At 42.1% G+C, this 16,741-nt stretch overlaps 1 protein-coding gene across 1 annotated transcript in view; it reads right to left on the reverse strand.

Moving 5' to 3' along the window:
* Positions 1 to 14,249, reverse strand: part of sv2ca (synaptic vesicle glycoprotein 2Ca) — a 34,674-nt gene extending 20,425 nt beyond the window's left edge. Inside the window, exons 1-2 of the mRNA XM_012828564.3 lie at positions 13,739 to 14,249; positions 4,106 to 4,818 (exon numbers count right to left, since the gene is read on the reverse strand). Of these exons, the coding sequence (XP_012684018.1) occupies positions 4,106 to 4,700 (595 nt within the window). The 5' untranslated portion in view covers positions 4,701 to 4,818; positions 13,739 to 14,249. The remainder of the gene's footprint in view (positions 1 to 4,105; positions 4,819 to 13,738) is intronic.
* Between the last annotated feature and the right edge of the window lie 2,492 nt (positions 14,250 to 16,741).

Genomic DNA, 16,741 nt, shown 5'->3' on the forward strand with positions numbered 1-16,741 from the left:
AAGGACTAGGAGAGGAGACAGAGAGAAAGAGAACAGGTCTAAGCTTTGCTACTCCAGAGTATCAGGTAATTAGAAACAAAGGGATAATACATGATACCTGGATTCTGCAGGTGATACCCTTGATGTAATCCGAGAATTAATTTCTAAATCCACTGCAATACAGTGTGTCTTTTATCTGTAAATGAAGTGATGAGAGGTGCATCTGGTGATGCTCACAAACACACACACTGTTGAGAGAGATGTCAAACAATGGGACTGATTACAGGGAAGGTTACAAAAATGATGCATTCTTGCCGTTTCAGGCATACAGTAACATATCCGAGCAACACAGCACTAATGACAACGTTCGCTTTATGTACCACTGTATGTGTGAACTGCAGCGAAGACCTCATTCAAAGAATGCTTTTCGTGTGGACGTATTAACTCCTTTTTTGTGCTGTTAATTTTGTATTTATACACACCTAGTTGAAGCCAACTGTGTATAAAAAGCATATCGAGGCGCTAGTCAAGAGCAGCCTAAGAGTCTCTCATCGTCACACTCATCCCCATCCTACCCATCACAGTCAAAATCACTTTCAATCTGCCTCAATCTCTCCTGAAATGTCAAACAATTACGGGGTGATTCATTTGTAAACACAATCATTTCTGACACATGAGGTGGTTGGGTGAGGCTAGTTATTCTCACTCAGCATGGCCAAATCAGTCTACATAAGAGCGGCAAAAGAAAACCACAGACGTGCTCAAGCAGGTTGAAACTGTGAATTTCAGTAACCATATTAGTCGTTTTAATGATTATTTATTGACCTGAGAGATATCCTTGCAGCATCATGTTAAGCTTTTTTATAAGATGCCTCATGAACCTCCCTTACCCCATTTTTATTTGTTGTTTGTTTCTTTCTCTCATTCTCATTATTACCTTTCATTCCTTTATTACTCTCTCTCTCACTGTTCTTGCTGTCTCTCCCCCTCCTCTTCACTCCCTCTCTCACCCCTACAACTCCCCCCCCCCCCCCCAGCCCGCCACCCACCCCCTCCACCTCCTACCCCTCCAGCATGTAGGATTCCTATGGGATCCTGTTAGCCACTAATTCAATTTCGTAATTCAATCAGCGTTTTAGTCATCCATCCCATTCAAATCCCAATCGCTCTCCTGTAATGCTGTTACATCCGCCGCTCGTCTTGTTTCCTCCTCACACTCCACTTGTGTTATTTCTGCTCTGCGCAGGCAGTGCTGGGGTAAGGTACAGTTTGGCATACCAACACGCCACCACGGCACTGAGGCAAAACGAACTGTATGTGTGCGTGTTTGGCATGAATAAATTACTCCATGCAGACAGGATATAAATCATAATACGAGACATTAACTGTAAAAGCTCTCTGACTGATAAGAATCGTGATAATTTCTTATTTGCAGTAAAAAACCCATTTGTAAAGGCAGCCAAAACTGTTTGTAGAAAATGGGACAAAATCAACGCAGATGAAAAGAGTTCACACCTGGTCAGTGCCAGAACCATGCCGGAGTCGGCGTCAAGCACCAGTTTGTGATGTCACAGTGAAATCAGTATACCAAAAGAATGGAGTGGAGGATAAGTACTTTTATTTTTAATCCCTGCATCATTTTGATCATAGAAACCAAAATCATGGAATATTTGTGATTTATTTTATTTAACTCAAATTCACTGCAATTTCAACCGCAGTTTTTGAGAATTCAGTATCTTTTGGCCACAATACTCACCCAAAAACCACGATCCTGCAGGGACTGTTTACGAAACGTAATGTTTTGGAGAAATAAATCACAACGTATCACAGAATCGCAATACTTGCTGTATCGTAAAATGTAAAGAATCGCAATAATATTGTGTTGTGGCCCAAATATCGTGATTATATCATATTGTCGCTTCTGTGGATATTCCCACCCCTATCCTCAAAACAAAGAATGGTCCACAAGGGTAAGTCTCTCTAAGAGATGGGAGAAGGAAACCGCCTCAAAGACATTGAAAGACGGGGAAGCAACAACATGTTAACACCTTTGTGAAGAATGCTACTCTGTGCCAAAGACAAATGAGGTCCAATTGAAAAACACAGTATGACCACACTGCAGTTTCGCGCAAACACTTGAGGGATTTTATGGTTCAGCGCCAGTTTTTTGGACGCCACAGCTCAGCACGCCGTCTTCTCCAATCCCATAATTGAGTACGGAGAGTAAAGTCAGAGGGCGATTAGGCAAGGTCATATTAATCACACAGCACTTGTGATTAGGCACGTCCCCGCGGTCATCTCATCAAGGTAAAAGACGTGAACTCACCCAGCACAGGCCACCCCAAAGTCAGCCACGGTCCAGAGAAAAAACAAACACTGTCGGTGAGGCTCGACTAAAAACTCTGCAGCCAGACACTATATCTAATTCTAAGTATGAGTACGTAAGAAACACTGTAGGTTTAGTTCTACACAGACATTTAAAGACTCAAATCAACTGTTGTGTCTCTAACCTCTGTGTAATAAACATCAAACTATGTAACTACCATTCCCATTTGTCTAATAACGACGGACTTCTGGGGCAAGAAAGAGAGCCTAACATTTTAATGAAGTGTTGAAGGACTTTTGTTGTCCTCTTTATATAAATTATGCAACAAGTAACCACAGGCAAACTCTTTGAGGTCCGTGGAGCCAGTGCGACTACTGGTGCATTTCAAAGACAAAAGGATTTGGAATGGCTGTAAGAAACAGCCTCTAGTCTGTTTCGGTGATGGATCTAACAAAAAAAAATATGAGTAGCTCATATTTCTCTTGAGTCATTCTTGTAAACTCATATTTCTCTTGAGTCATGCTTGTAAACTCATATTTCTCTTGAGTCATGCTTGTAAACTCGGAGTGCTGGCACTCAGCGGAGCGACAGAGGGAGGGAAGAGGCGTGCCGTTAGGGGCGCACACATGGGGAAAAGCTGCCGATGATGACACCATCAGCCACAACAAAAGCAATAATTCCCTGCAGGACCTATTAGACAGATGGAAGGGGAAACGGAGAGAGGAGAAGAACGAGGAAAGTAGAGAAAGAGAGAGAGAGGGAGGGAGAGCGAGAGGGAGGGAGAGAGAGAGATGGGGTGGGTGAGGACCGAGACAGAGCACAGAGAGAATGGATTTCACGCTCGCGAACAGCGCACAACAAAAATCCCTCACTCTTTCAAGCAAGCTAGTTTTTTCCATCCTCTTTTCTTTTTTTCCCCTCCTTCTCCACCACACTTCGCTCGTAACAAACAGTAGGGGGAAGTGAGCCGCTGTCACGTCTCAGTGCCTGTGTTTTGTCATTTATTTATTTATTACATGTTGCGGGGCGATCGAGACCTGAAAAACCCCGTCCTCGGGACGCCTCGCAGCCCTGCTATCTGAGGCCCGATAGGCTAGGGACCTTCCAGTGGTGGCTATGGCCGGCCACGTGTGATTACGTCTTAAAAGCCCCCGACAGAGGGAGGACAAAGAGAGTGAGGGAGCATGAAAGAGGTGGAAGCAGAGCGTGGCAAAGGATGGCACATGATGCCCCTAAGGCTCCCCCAGGACCGAGCTTTGCAAAGGAGGAGGAAACAGAAAAAGAGAGAGAGGGGGAGACAGAGAGAGAGTGAAAGAGAGAGAGAGAGAGAGAGAGAGAGAGAGGGAAAAAGAGAGAGAGCAGGGCACTGGTGGTCTTAATTAATTTATACTTCTAAGCGCTGTGTAACATCAGTTTAATGCTCTCTGATCTGACGCTAGTTTGATCAAATGACTGGACTCAATCCCACAACCAATCTTCAGTATCCATGTCTGCTTTTCATCCCCAATCCCTTCTACTGTTTAATCTCAGAAGAGGCTACGCTTTCAACACAAAAACAGAATGTTCTAACCTTTTCAAAAGCTAGCTTGTGCCTATAAAACAAGTTAATTAAGTAAATTATCATCAAGGAAATCAGTAATTATTTCTGAATATAATTTATTACTGACATCATGCTGCTTGTATCTCTCAATATTAATTTAATGCTGATTAAAATGTTAATCTTAATTACATAGGAACAATGCAGTAATCACACACTGCATGTTTAGTCACGTGCCCCAACCCACCCCACTAGAACCTTACCTAGCCAGCCGGTCCTGGAGTCGGGGACACACATGTCGGTCTCAGCGCTGGGAAGCACAAAGCCCACGACGAAGACCTCCACGCCATCGGACATGAGCGCCAGGCCCAGCGTGAAGAAGAGCTGCCACTGGAAGCTGCCGTGGCCACACTCCTGGATGATGAGCTCGTACTGCTGTGCCAGCTCCTCCTCGTCGGCCTGCCGCTCCGTCTCAAGCTCCTTCCGGTCCTTCAGGCCGTCGGACATCGGCTGGCCCAGGGCCACCTGCCCGTCCCTGGGCTGCCCGTCTTTGGGGATGCCCTGGTACTCGCCCTCATAGATCTCGTCCTCGTCGTCGTGGCCCTCGGTGGCGTCACTGGAGCCCTCGTCGTCGTTGGCCGGCTGCCCCTTGTAGTTGCCCTGGTGATAATACCCATCACCACCGGTATCGTCCTCTTCCTCGTCCTGGAAGCGGTTGTAAGAGCGCTGGGCGTACTCGTCTGATGCCCGGTCCACCACCTTACCGACCTTCTTGGTGGCGTGGCGCTTGGCCTCCTTGGCCATGTCCTTGGCCCCCCTCACCAGGGAAGTCCTGTTGTCTCTGTCAGCGTCGTCCATGCTGGGCCTCAGGGCCTCACTGAGAGAGGCTGCTGAAGTGATGGGGTCACGACACCCCAGGCAGTCTGCAGTCACCACTCGAAACTACCAGGCCCTGCTGCGGCAATCATCCATAAACCTGGGAGGGGAGACAGAAAGAGAAGACGGCCGTGTTAAAGAAGGGGTGAGAGGAGCAAGACTGTGAGTTGATGGGTTTTTTGTACTACATGTAATAGGAGTCTCTTACAACACATACTCTACACTGTATGATAAAAAACCTTTTAGAATTTAGAATAAAAAATAATGTGATTGTTCCATACATGATCTACTGTTTTGGAGCATAATAATGGCAATATTTCAGAAATCATAAATAACCATGAATAAGTAATTACATTTTCTGTGTAACATAAAAAAAACATATCTACATTTATACGCTTATACAAGTAAAACAGGTCAAATCTATTTTTATATGTAAATGTTCAGTATCCAGACAGACATCGAAATAAGTGTCCTGACTGAAGTCAATCGTTCCTCCTCTGTATTTTTTCCCGACAGGCATAGGAAAAAAAAATGCTGAGTCATGTTTTGTTCTGGGGAAATCCAATTGAAGTATGCAAGGGGAGAGCTAATAAACAACCCTCACTGCAAAATCAATTTGTCTTTACTGTAATAGAACAGAGGTTTGAGGCATGGCTAGCCAAGCAGATTCAAGGACTCATCTATACAACCCATGCATGCAATTCACTGATGACTCCCTCAAATGTATTGCCCCCTGGCCCCCTCTTATCTACCCACCCTCAGGAACGTTATGTTGAGTTCCAAAGGTCAAAGGTCAAAGGTCATTCTCGATGAAACGGGACTGCTCTTTTAGCTGCATACAGATGGTCAGTATCTTTGAATCAGTAAGACCTACTATAAGCCATCACCTGCCACCTGCAGTAAATAAAACACGTGTGCATCCGGACAGAGGTAAAGAAGCCAGAAAAAACACACACACGGGGCCTGTAAACATCCTTTTATACTGTAACCCCTATGTGGGCATAATCGCTGACTGGTAACAGCGCAAAGACAGAGAGGACGAATGAGAAGAAAAGGAGAGAGGAGAGAAGAAGAGTGGAGTCTATATTTATTCTTGAGCTATTTAAAATCTGAGTGTCCTTCAAAACAGTAATTATCCCACACACCTTTAAATGCCATAGATAAATAAAACCAAGCTTCATAAAGAATCCTTGAAGGATGGTAGTTGCTAGCTGCTAGCGTTGTGGAGCTCACAGTGGCGTGCTGTCTGCAAGCATGTTGTTTCGGCAGGGTATTAATGAGCACTGATGCTCCATCAGGAGGGGTTGCTCTGGCTCTGCCAAAACATTACTGACTGCTCTTCAAGACATCATTTGACTGGGAAGGAAAATGTCACTGCCAATTTAAGGTTATTCAGCTACACTCTCACAGAGATGTAGACACTTTGTAAAAGATGAAAATGATCAATCATTTTGCATTATTGTGCAACACAATGCAAATTATACCAAAAATGGGTCAGCTGCCTGCCATTTTGTGCGGTATGGAATATCTGTTTGGAAGGTTATGAGTTTCAGAGTTAACCCATCAACCATTATTGCAAAAATGTCTTAGAAATACTCGACCCAAATGCTCCCAGATACTGGTCACTTGGCATCAAAGATCAGCTCAACTGTTCTATCCAGAACCCATTTCACTAAGTCGGCATGCAGGAGCTGGGGTAGAGCAATTCCTATACGGGAGCCATCCATTATTGGTTCGTCTGCCTGGCCCACATCTGTTTGTCAGACTCTGAAACCTACCCCCCCATCCACCCCTAACAGCCCCCAAGAGCCTTATCATGTGCCTCTCCCCCAGCAGCTCTCACCAGGAAGACTGATAGGAGACAGCAGGCTCAGCTGAAGAAAAAAAAAACTTCTAGAAGGTTCCACCATACTGGACAACACTTAAGATTCAGTAGAGTCAAGCAGCGGCCCTTCAGTTCTTTACGAATTGAGGAGGATATAGATGGATAGGGTTAAAGAAAAGAGTCTGAATCCAGTGGGATAAGGTCTGAAAATAGGCCTTGCACTCTCGATAGCCCCCTATCTGGATGATGTATGGTGCTTCTGGTCGATACTGGCCTCTTTGGTATGTAAAAAATAATGCGGGTCAAGCACTGCACGCTTGAATGTCTAAGCATCAGATGAGATGAAAAAGGCTCGATGAGCAGCTAGATTGCAGGGCACCAATCAAGATAATGCAGTTTGATGTTTCCACTAAAGTCACGTGAATGTATCATTAGGCTGATATCAATGAATAAATTATCCTAAACGTAGTTATTCTTATTCGGTATGTGCTCGGAAAAACAGATGATTAAGTTGATTCAGTTTAGAATACTGTAGTGATCATTCAAAAGAGAGAGTAGCATCTAATATATTATTTGTGTTGTGTCTCATTCTTTAATGTGTATCTTTACTTTGCAATTACAAACATAAAAGCTAAGTATAGTATTATTATCTATTATCTACATAAGTGCACCGTGATAAGGTCACTTGACATAAAGTGGGAACGAATTAAATAATTAATCCTCTCGCTTTTACAAACTATGCCTAATTTATGAAGGTTTGTAAACTGCATAGCAGTTTAGCATGAACAAAGTGACACATATCAGTAAAACCTGAGTAATGAATCTGATCTGTTCTTCTTTGGTTCGTTTTCCCACAACGATAAAGATCTATTGTTTTGTTTTGATTTGGGTTTTGAAAAACAAGGCATGATTAACCTTTGTGGAGAAATCAATGATGCCTGTGTGTGTGGGAGCAGAGGTAATGTCAGACTACACCCACCAAAACTGACCTACTTGTAATGGTATCCATTTGGCAATACTATGCACAAATGATTCAATAAGATGTGTTTTGAGGAAAGAAAGAAAGAAAGAAAGAAAGGCAAGACTAGGCTAGGCTAGGCAAGGCAAGGCAAGGCAAGGCAAGGCAAGGCAAGGCAGGTTTATTCATATTTCACACATAGAGGCAATTAAATGTGCTTTACATGAATAAAAGCAAAAGGACCATCCAAGGAACAGAGTGCTTAAGTTTTTTAGATAAAAGGAAAGTACACTGTAGTAGCTGCAGTAGCCTCAACTGTGTGTTTACCTCTTTCGGAACACTGGATAGAGAACCATAGAGCAAAAAGCCCGAATAGAGCTCTTGAAAAGGTCCTTACTAGAGTCCGATGTTTTCAGATAAAGGCCCGAAAAGAGCCTAAAAATGGGTCCGCCCATAGAGCATAGCCGTAAGCCTGAGACATCACTTCCCTGTCGGGAATGACTAGAGGTCTACTTCCAGAATTAAGGTGCAGTAAGATCAAAGTGCAAGTTTTAGAGCTCACTCAGCCATAAGAAAAGACAAATGTTTTTAACCTGGATTTTAACATTCTTACATTTGGGGCACATCTAAGGTTCTCTTAGATATTGTAGATGCATGCTAAATGTTGCTTCCCCATGTTTAGTTTGGACTCTGTGCTCAACTAGCTGACGTTAGTCCATGGATCTAAGTGCACTACTTCATTCATATTCTTTAAACATACCAGAGATGTGCTCTGGGCTTAAACCATTCGGTAATTTATAGACTAGTAGCAGCACTTTAAAATTCATTCTGTAACTAACTGAAAGCCAGAGTAAAGATTTTAGAGCTGGAGTAATGTTCTCTAATTCCTGGATAGAACTGTTTAATGGTCTTTGGGAAGACAAGTTAGGAGACCAGTGCAGTTGTCCACCCTACTGGAGATTGGTCTTTTTGAGCTTGACTTTGGTTTTTAGAGCCCAAGAATCAAGATGTTTACTGATACTGATTTTCTTCTCCTTGTTGCCAAACACAATCATCTCTGTTTTGTCCCTATTTAAGAACATTTTGGCTCATCCAATTATTTATTTGGTCTAAACATTGACACAGTGAGTCTATTGGGCTGTAGCCATCCAGATATATCTGTACATCATCTGCATAACTTTGGTAATCAATGTTGTTGTTCTGCATAATTTGGCCCGAAGGCAGCATATAGAGATTGAACAGAAGAGGTCCGAGAACTGATCCCTGGGGGATTCCGCATGTCATAGTCACCGTTTCAGATTCATAACTGCAAATGGTGACAAAGTAACTCCAGCCTTATAGATAAGACCTGAACCAATTAAAAACTGCTCCAGAAAGTCCTACCCAATTTCCAAACCTGTCCAGCATCTACAGTGTCAAATGCAGCACTGAGATCTAGTAAAACAAGAACTGATATTTAACCCTAATCAGTATTCAGCCGTATATCATTTACAAATTTGATAAGAGCCGTTTCGGTACTGTGGTGAGGTCGGATGCCTGATTGAAATTTTTCAAAATGACCACTTGAGTTAAAAGAAAAATGCTGAGTTGATTGAAAACAACTTTCTCAATGATCTTACCTATAAAAGGATGATTTGACTGGCTTAATGGCAGCTGTTTCTAGTGACTTTGGGAAAATACCAGATAGCAGTGAGACATTAACTATTTGCTGCAAATAAGTTGTAACAGAGCTAAGAATTGTTCTTAAAAAGTCAGACGGCAGTGTGTCGAGACAACATGTTGAAGATGCCAAACAGTTTTCTCCATTTGTTTGCGTCTGTTTGGTCTGTTTTTTGGTCAAATGTATTAAATTGTGACATAATAATCAAGTTATTCTAGGTGGTCACAGAGACGGTAAAGTTTCATAGTTTAACTGTAAGGTGTTGATTATTTTATTAGTCTGATAAGTTTCTCATTAAAAATGTAAGGAAATCCATTACATTTCTCTGTGGAAAATGGGCTATCTGTTTTGATTGGTTTGTAAGCTTGTCAACCATGACAAATAGACTGCGGGTATTGTTGATGTTAATGTTAATCATCTTAGAGAAATGTACCTGTCTAGCCCTGCAAAACTCATAGTTAAAACTAAAAATGTTTTGTCCATAGAGGTCATAGCACATTTGAAGTTTAGTTTTTCTTTACTTAAGTTCAGTGTTCCTGCATTCTGTTTTCAGGGCTTTTACCATCAAGTTTTCTTGACTTTTTCCAGTGCAACGTAATCCATGACATTCAAAAAATTCAAGTTGAAATTATCCAGGAGTACATAAACTGTCTCTTCACTCATGGTTGGTGACATAGCTATAACCTCCACTAGTACTTTTGTTTATGTACCTTTTCCTGACAGAAGCTGAGCTCATGTGAACATCTGGAGTGATCCGTAAGTTAAAGAAGACAAATAAATGAATAGTATTATACTACTATAGACTGCATTGGCCAACTGCATATAGTACATTGCATTCCTAAATATAATATCTTCGCCTGCCTGACAATGATGACACATTTGACTTTGACTGGCCTCCAGAAAGCAATGTCAGATGAGAAACAATAAAAGGGACAGGGACAGAGAGGGTCAGTTTCGTGCATTACTGTCAGACAGTGCAAATCAGTCCAGTCCAATCTTCTAATGGGCTGGGCTTGGGCATAATCACATCAGAACTAAAAGCATATAACCTCATCCCTGAGAGGGAGTCTGGAACGTCTTGTGTTAAGAGATTTCATCGGCCATTGATACCATTACCATGAGATGGAGGAGAGAGAGAGAGAGAGAGAGAGAGAGAGAGCAAAAAGGGAGATGGAGATACCAAGAGCCCCAAATGAAGGAATACTAAACATAGATATAAACAGACTGCAAGAGGCTGCGTGTGGGTGTGTGTGAGAGAAAGACAGCGAGAAAGAGAAAAGGCAAAGGGAATCCAAAGAACAGTGATGGAGACACAGAGACAGGGTGAAAGTGACATGAGAGAGAGAGCACGAGTGAGAAAACTAGAGTGAGAGGGATCGAGAGAGCAAAAACAAACTGTGTGGGCACACAGATTAGCTACTGCGAAAGGTGGATGAGGGAGATGTTGTGACATCTTTTAAGGCCGCTGGGTTCACTCCTATGCTCAATGATGGCCCACATTGCAAGCCTCCTTGCAGAGCTCAGAAATGGATCTTTTTATCCCAGCTGATTGTTATTTATTCATAAGCAGTGGGTGGGCGTTCCCTGTGATAATTTTATGTATGATTAATGTCGACAAAAAATTATTTCTTGGTGGAGGATAAGAGCACACCTACATATATGGAAATGAGGTTGGCTTTGAACATCAGCTGAAATGGCAGTACACAAAGGGTACTAAATACAACATTTAGCAACTCATGAATCAACATTGTTCATCAACATACCAGAATGGTATTTTGTTACAGTGTGTCTTATGTTTGCTCGCATTAGAGGATTTAGGTCCTGGGTTTTGTAAAGAACCTTGGGACAGTGTTCAGTGATAATGGTGCGACATACATGCATACATGTGACACTGTCATACCTAAGCTTCTACTAATGAGATTGGCCTTTGATTTGGCAACCAATGTCCAAACGTATTATCAACAAGAGAAAAACACAATTTGTCATATCAAAGCGTCCCCCATTCGGGTTGTGACACTTTGTTTTAGTATCTAGTTTTATATCACCCATTAATTCCGATTGACTTTGTTCTCCCACCAGTAAGTGGTTCTTGGTTTGAAAGCACATGCATTTATACTAATAGGACAACATATCTATGCATTGCAACCCTTTTAGACAGAGAGAGAGAGAGAGAGAGAGAGAGAGCGAGAGAGAGGAATTGCAGATTGCATTGAAGCTGTCACTCTGCATCAGAGCTTGGTAGGCTGATCTGCCCTTCCTCGGCCTGCAGGTAATTCAATAACAAATTTTTCCTCAATGAGCACAGAAGGAGGGGAAGACAGAGAGAGAGAGAAAGAAAGAAAGAAAGAGAGAGAGAGAAGAAAGAGAGAGATGGAAAGAGATGGAGCCCACCAACCCCCACATATGCACACAGCTGCGGGGGCTCTCGCGCAAACAAACGAGTGGCTCTCTGATCTAAGCACTGGACATATGTTCACCCAGCCATGCCAGATACCACCACAGAGTCAGAGAGGAGCGTGAGGAGGAGGCTCAAACATTATCATGGCAAATGAATGGAGTGTATGCATAGGCAAGCCATAGAGTTAGGTAGTTAATACGCAGAACAGACCATAATTACTTGAAAATGTGTTGAAAGCTAATTCCTCTAAAACATTCAGTGTTAAAAATCTACATTCCATTATATATCTTTTTCTTTTCTCTATATCGATAAACAATCTCGTACTGTGTGAATACTCCATTATTAAGTACGCCTTAGACAAACAGACATACTGTGGACTGGCAAGCTTCGAGACAATCCACGATGCTGGTTTTATGCTAGATAGCGTTAGCTATCACTGCAATGTAGACACCAAGATTCAAAAACAGCTTATTAAATTGAAATAGGTCGTGGCTAAATTACATAGTTGCTGACAACACACTTCAGAGGGTGAATCACACCGGCACCTGCTTTTTCTGAATTAGTCTAGGGTTAACTAGAATTAATCTAGTTTCTCCAGTAAAAGCCTCGTCATGGCAGCTATGCTGATGGTGTGCTACCATCTTGAATACAACCTTGAGTGCTCAGCCTACAATGACAAGTTGATTGGACTAAAGGAGTGACTAACGCAAAGGTAATAGGTCCATCAGGCCCTTTGTGTGCATGGTCACCATTCAGACGTGGATAACACAAATATGCATTTTTCAGCTGAAAAGAAACCAGAGAGAGAGAGAGAGCGACAAAGTGGACAGTAGATTCCAGACACATTTCACATTCACATTTAATTGATTTCAACCTAACCCTTCCATTTCAAACGTCCCAGATCAACTTGAGGGAACGACCTAAATGAACAACTATCTGTGGTTTTTCATTTAATAATGACTGTGGTGAACTACAATGACTACATCTTTGTTACACATTATTTAATGCTGATGAAATCCACTCAGAGGGTAAGCGCATTCTTAGTTAAAGTATATTTAGAGGGTCACTCACTGAAACTCAAGGAGCCGTTCATCCCATGGTTCGCTTGATGCACTCTTCCTAGCATCACTCAATATGTTTTGTTTCTTTCAATCCAACAAGGAAAGTTATCAACACACATCAGTGGCTCTCAAAGCCAAGATATCCCCCTTTACCCCTAACTGATCTGCTCTGACCACTAATTCAAGTCCAATTATTGGATCATGTGCAATATGTGTAATAATTTTGGCACAGTGCTTAAAAAGCCCATAATAAGAGTATTTTTCAATTGATGCAAAAGAAACAAAGTGCAGGAACAAACCTAAACTTTCGTGCAGTATAGCCTGGATTGTATGTGATGGAGTGCCGCATGGTCTACTTATTGGACCATTGTATTTGAACATCAAGAACCTCAAGTTTACAGATCGCAGAATGTGCTCTAAATATTCGCACAACACGGACATGTAGAGATAGATGTGCCACTGCTCTCTCACTGCAGAGTGCTTAAATTGCCCCGGGCCGCTGTCGTCGTGCGGTGCACATTAGAAGCCACTGAAGCTACTGGAGAGACGGGGTCTTGGCAAAACTGTTTTATGCATTCCAAAGTATTAGAACCGGTCCAGCATATATAACATACCTTCTATCTCGAAAGCAACATCACTTAATCTAAATAAAAAATAACTACATTTTCAAGAACATGACTTACAGGCTAATAGAACAAACAGTAGCCTATACCCTTAGTAAGATATACAGAAACATGTTTTTGCAAAGCTTTATATTTTCCATTTTAGCCTAAACTAAAATGCACAAGTGCATTTTCCATCTTGGAAGAGGTAGGGTACCCACATTCACATTTGTAGTCCGTCATGAAAACTGACTAAATTGCTGAGTGGGCTTAAAAAGCAGTTGGCTCGATTATGCAGTAGCCCACCTTCCTTACAGCCGATGCTGTCGTGTAAAAGTTTTAAAAAAAAGCAAGATCGTCCAGTTTTCAATGAGCAACATATGTCAAGACGCCTAGCATAACCTACACATCTCTAAAAAGAACAGAAATAACCGTGATTTCCAATCCTACAAAAGCTAGTAATGCTGTAAATGCAGGAGTTCTCAAAATATGTCGGAGAAAACACAGAATACCTACCGTTTAAGGTGCAACGTAGATGGAAGTGCAATAACAACCCATTGTTAAAAGCCTTGCTGATAGCGCGTAGAGAATTTTAATTAAGTTGTATCCCCTAAAATGCAAGAAATTGAGGTAGGCTAGTTGCTGCCGGTAAGGTTTTCCCCGTTGCAGTTCTATCTCTGCAGTGAGCTACTTCAAGAAAGGCAAGAGAGAGGGAGAGAGAAAAAGAGAGCGAGCGAGCGAGAGAGAGAGGGGGGGTGAGAGAGAATCAATAACTATATAAGGGTCTGATGCGGGTAAACCCCGTCTCGTGGAATAAGCAAGGCACAGGGAAGTAGTGAGGTGAAATAAGAAAGAAGCATTGCGTCGGTGCGTCAGTAGCGTTGCACGCTCCCTGCATGCCTGTCAGAGAGCGCGTTCGTCAAAGCGCCCAGCCTGAAAAAGTAAGGGTAGCCTAAAGAAAATCTGCGTTGTTCTTTTAAACATAACGTGACGCAACCAACGTAAATACTGCGTATTTGAGAGAATGGAACTCCAAAGCAATCTGGGTGTAGCCTGAGCAAACACTAGCTATCTATCTATCTATCTATCTATCTCTTTATCTATCTATCTATCTCTATCTATCTATATGTTTGTCTATCTGTCTGTATGTCAGCCTGTGTTGTGCTGTTGCATAAACTAGACCATATGGTTAAACTACTCTGATATCTTAAGATGTGTCTTGAATTGTCTGATGATCAATACAATTTCCATCCTCACTTTCAGATATGGCACAATTGGCCATAATTGTGGACCATGACCTTCCAAGATTATGCAATAATGCTCCGATAATTACATAAGTGAACACAATCACTTCACAGGGGCTTCACAACCCAATTGAGGGACATTGTCCACTGTTCCTGATCTGTCAAAAGGCAGCACTTCTCAAAGCCACCGGTATCAGGACATTCTGAGTAAAATGAGCAGTAGCAACAAAACCAGTGTCCCTGCTTTCATCCCCCCAAACCTCCTTTACAAAATAATTGAATCCATTAACAGCCAGACAACTGTGACATGAGTACAGGAAAATGCCATCTTCATCCAAATGTAGTGGGGGATGGGCAGGGGGTAAAATGTCACCCTGTGAGTAAAATGCTAAAATGCCAAAAGTTACAGTGGCATAGCAACAGTGTCAAGACTACGTGAAGGGAGAAATCTGCTATTTTACTTTATTAACATTTGACAAAGGGAACAAATTAATTGATCAAGTTAAACAGAATTCGATCAACTCTATCCTCTGCCATCTGAAATTCATCTAAGCAGCAACTTTCACTTCACTTTCAGAAAGATAATCTACATATTATAGGATGTATAAGGGCATTGTGCACTTTGTGGTGCATTTTGACAGGAACATGTGGAACCATAAAAAAAAACATCCAGTGGTTATGTTCTCCCTTCAACGGTTAATTTAATAGCTGTTGTCTCTGTCTGCCGTCAGACAAAAAATCAATAAAAGAAAGCACAGTCTTACTAATGCCTCTCCTCTTAGTACTGAGTATCTGGAGAGCCATGCCCAAGCCTTTATACAGTAGGTAGGCCTTCTATTGTGAGGCTGTGCAGCTGGTGCTGGTGGGCGCTGTCCAGGGTGCTGCAGGATCCCTTGGGTTTCTGGTGCAAAGGCCCCTAGGGGCAGAAGCAGGAAGTGCACAGCTGGCCTCCAACAGTGCCAAGGACTGACCATGTTTGGCCCCTGTCCAGGGTGAGTTTTTAACAAACCATGAGTGTGATTTAAGTGCACCTTTTCACTTTAAAAAGTACCTCACACGCACACATGCATGTTGTCACATGAATGCAACACACAAACACACATGGCAAGGCACATGAAGAAGTACATCCACACGTACACACAAGGAAACACGCTCTCTTACACACAAAGACAGAGAGAGAAAAGAGAAGCATCCTTTTTGTCCTCTAAATGTGGTGATTCATAGAGTCTGTGACCTCAGGCCGAAGCACTCTTCCATTCAGTGTTGGCAAGTGGGTTACATTTACGGTACAAATGATGGAGAGCCAAGCAGCACTTATCTTAATGAGAGACCACGGCAGAATGCAGTGTTTCTCTGCGCCATTTCATTTACGAGGACCGGCAACACGCAGCGAAACCTCTCTGCTCCGATGTTAAAGAAAACCATTGTATCATTATGCGTAAAAGTACTCAATACATGCGAGAAATCTAATTCTATATCTGTACATAAAAAATAGTAGGCTAATCTGTAATGGGATACATTTATTATAGCTCAACTCTCTTGACCACAGATCTCATCTCGAGTACAAACTGTTACAGTGCTGTTTCCCTCTCAGAGAATAACATTTACAAAAAGTATAAAATTGCTTTCCCAGGGCAACTTCATGAAGTCACAATGTCGTAGGCATATAATGGGTTACTCACAGTGAATAAAACTCACTAGAGATTGAGATGAGAAAATATGTCTATTGTAACGTGTTCTATTATACTGTACCTATATGAATATCATATCATCACAGTCATATATAATAAAGATTTTTTTATTCTTGAAAATGAATGACTATGGATTTATTTTGTTTTGTTCTTATTTTTTTTACTTATGTTTGAGCATTCCACATTCAGCATCAGAGACTAGCAATGAGGTAGAGCACACCACAGCTACTTCATACATATAAATCATCTGTTTGTCAATAATGTACTGGATATGTGCTTTTTGAGCACACCGGCAAGCAAATGCACGCAAGCTCATCTCACCCCGTGACCCCGATCCTATCTATAACCCATTCTGTGAAATGGCCAAACGATCCCCAGACTGGCGAGTTTATGGCTGGGTCACTGCTCTCTCTCTCTCTCTCTCTTCTCTCTCTCTCCTCTCTTTCTCTCTCTCTCTCTCGCTCTCTTTTTCTCTCTCTCTCTCCTCTCTCTCTTCTGCAGAGACGGATGTCCTGTTAATGAAAATGGACAGCAGGGACGGTAGAGATTTGTGACAACACCGTCGAGTTTCTTCCCTCCATTTA

This window comes from Clupea harengus, chromosome 7 (assembly GCF_900700415.2).
Source record: "Clupea harengus chromosome 7, Ch_v2.0.2, whole genome shotgun sequence".
NCBI lineage: Eukaryota > Metazoa > Chordata > Actinopteri > Clupeiformes > Clupeidae > Clupea > Clupea harengus.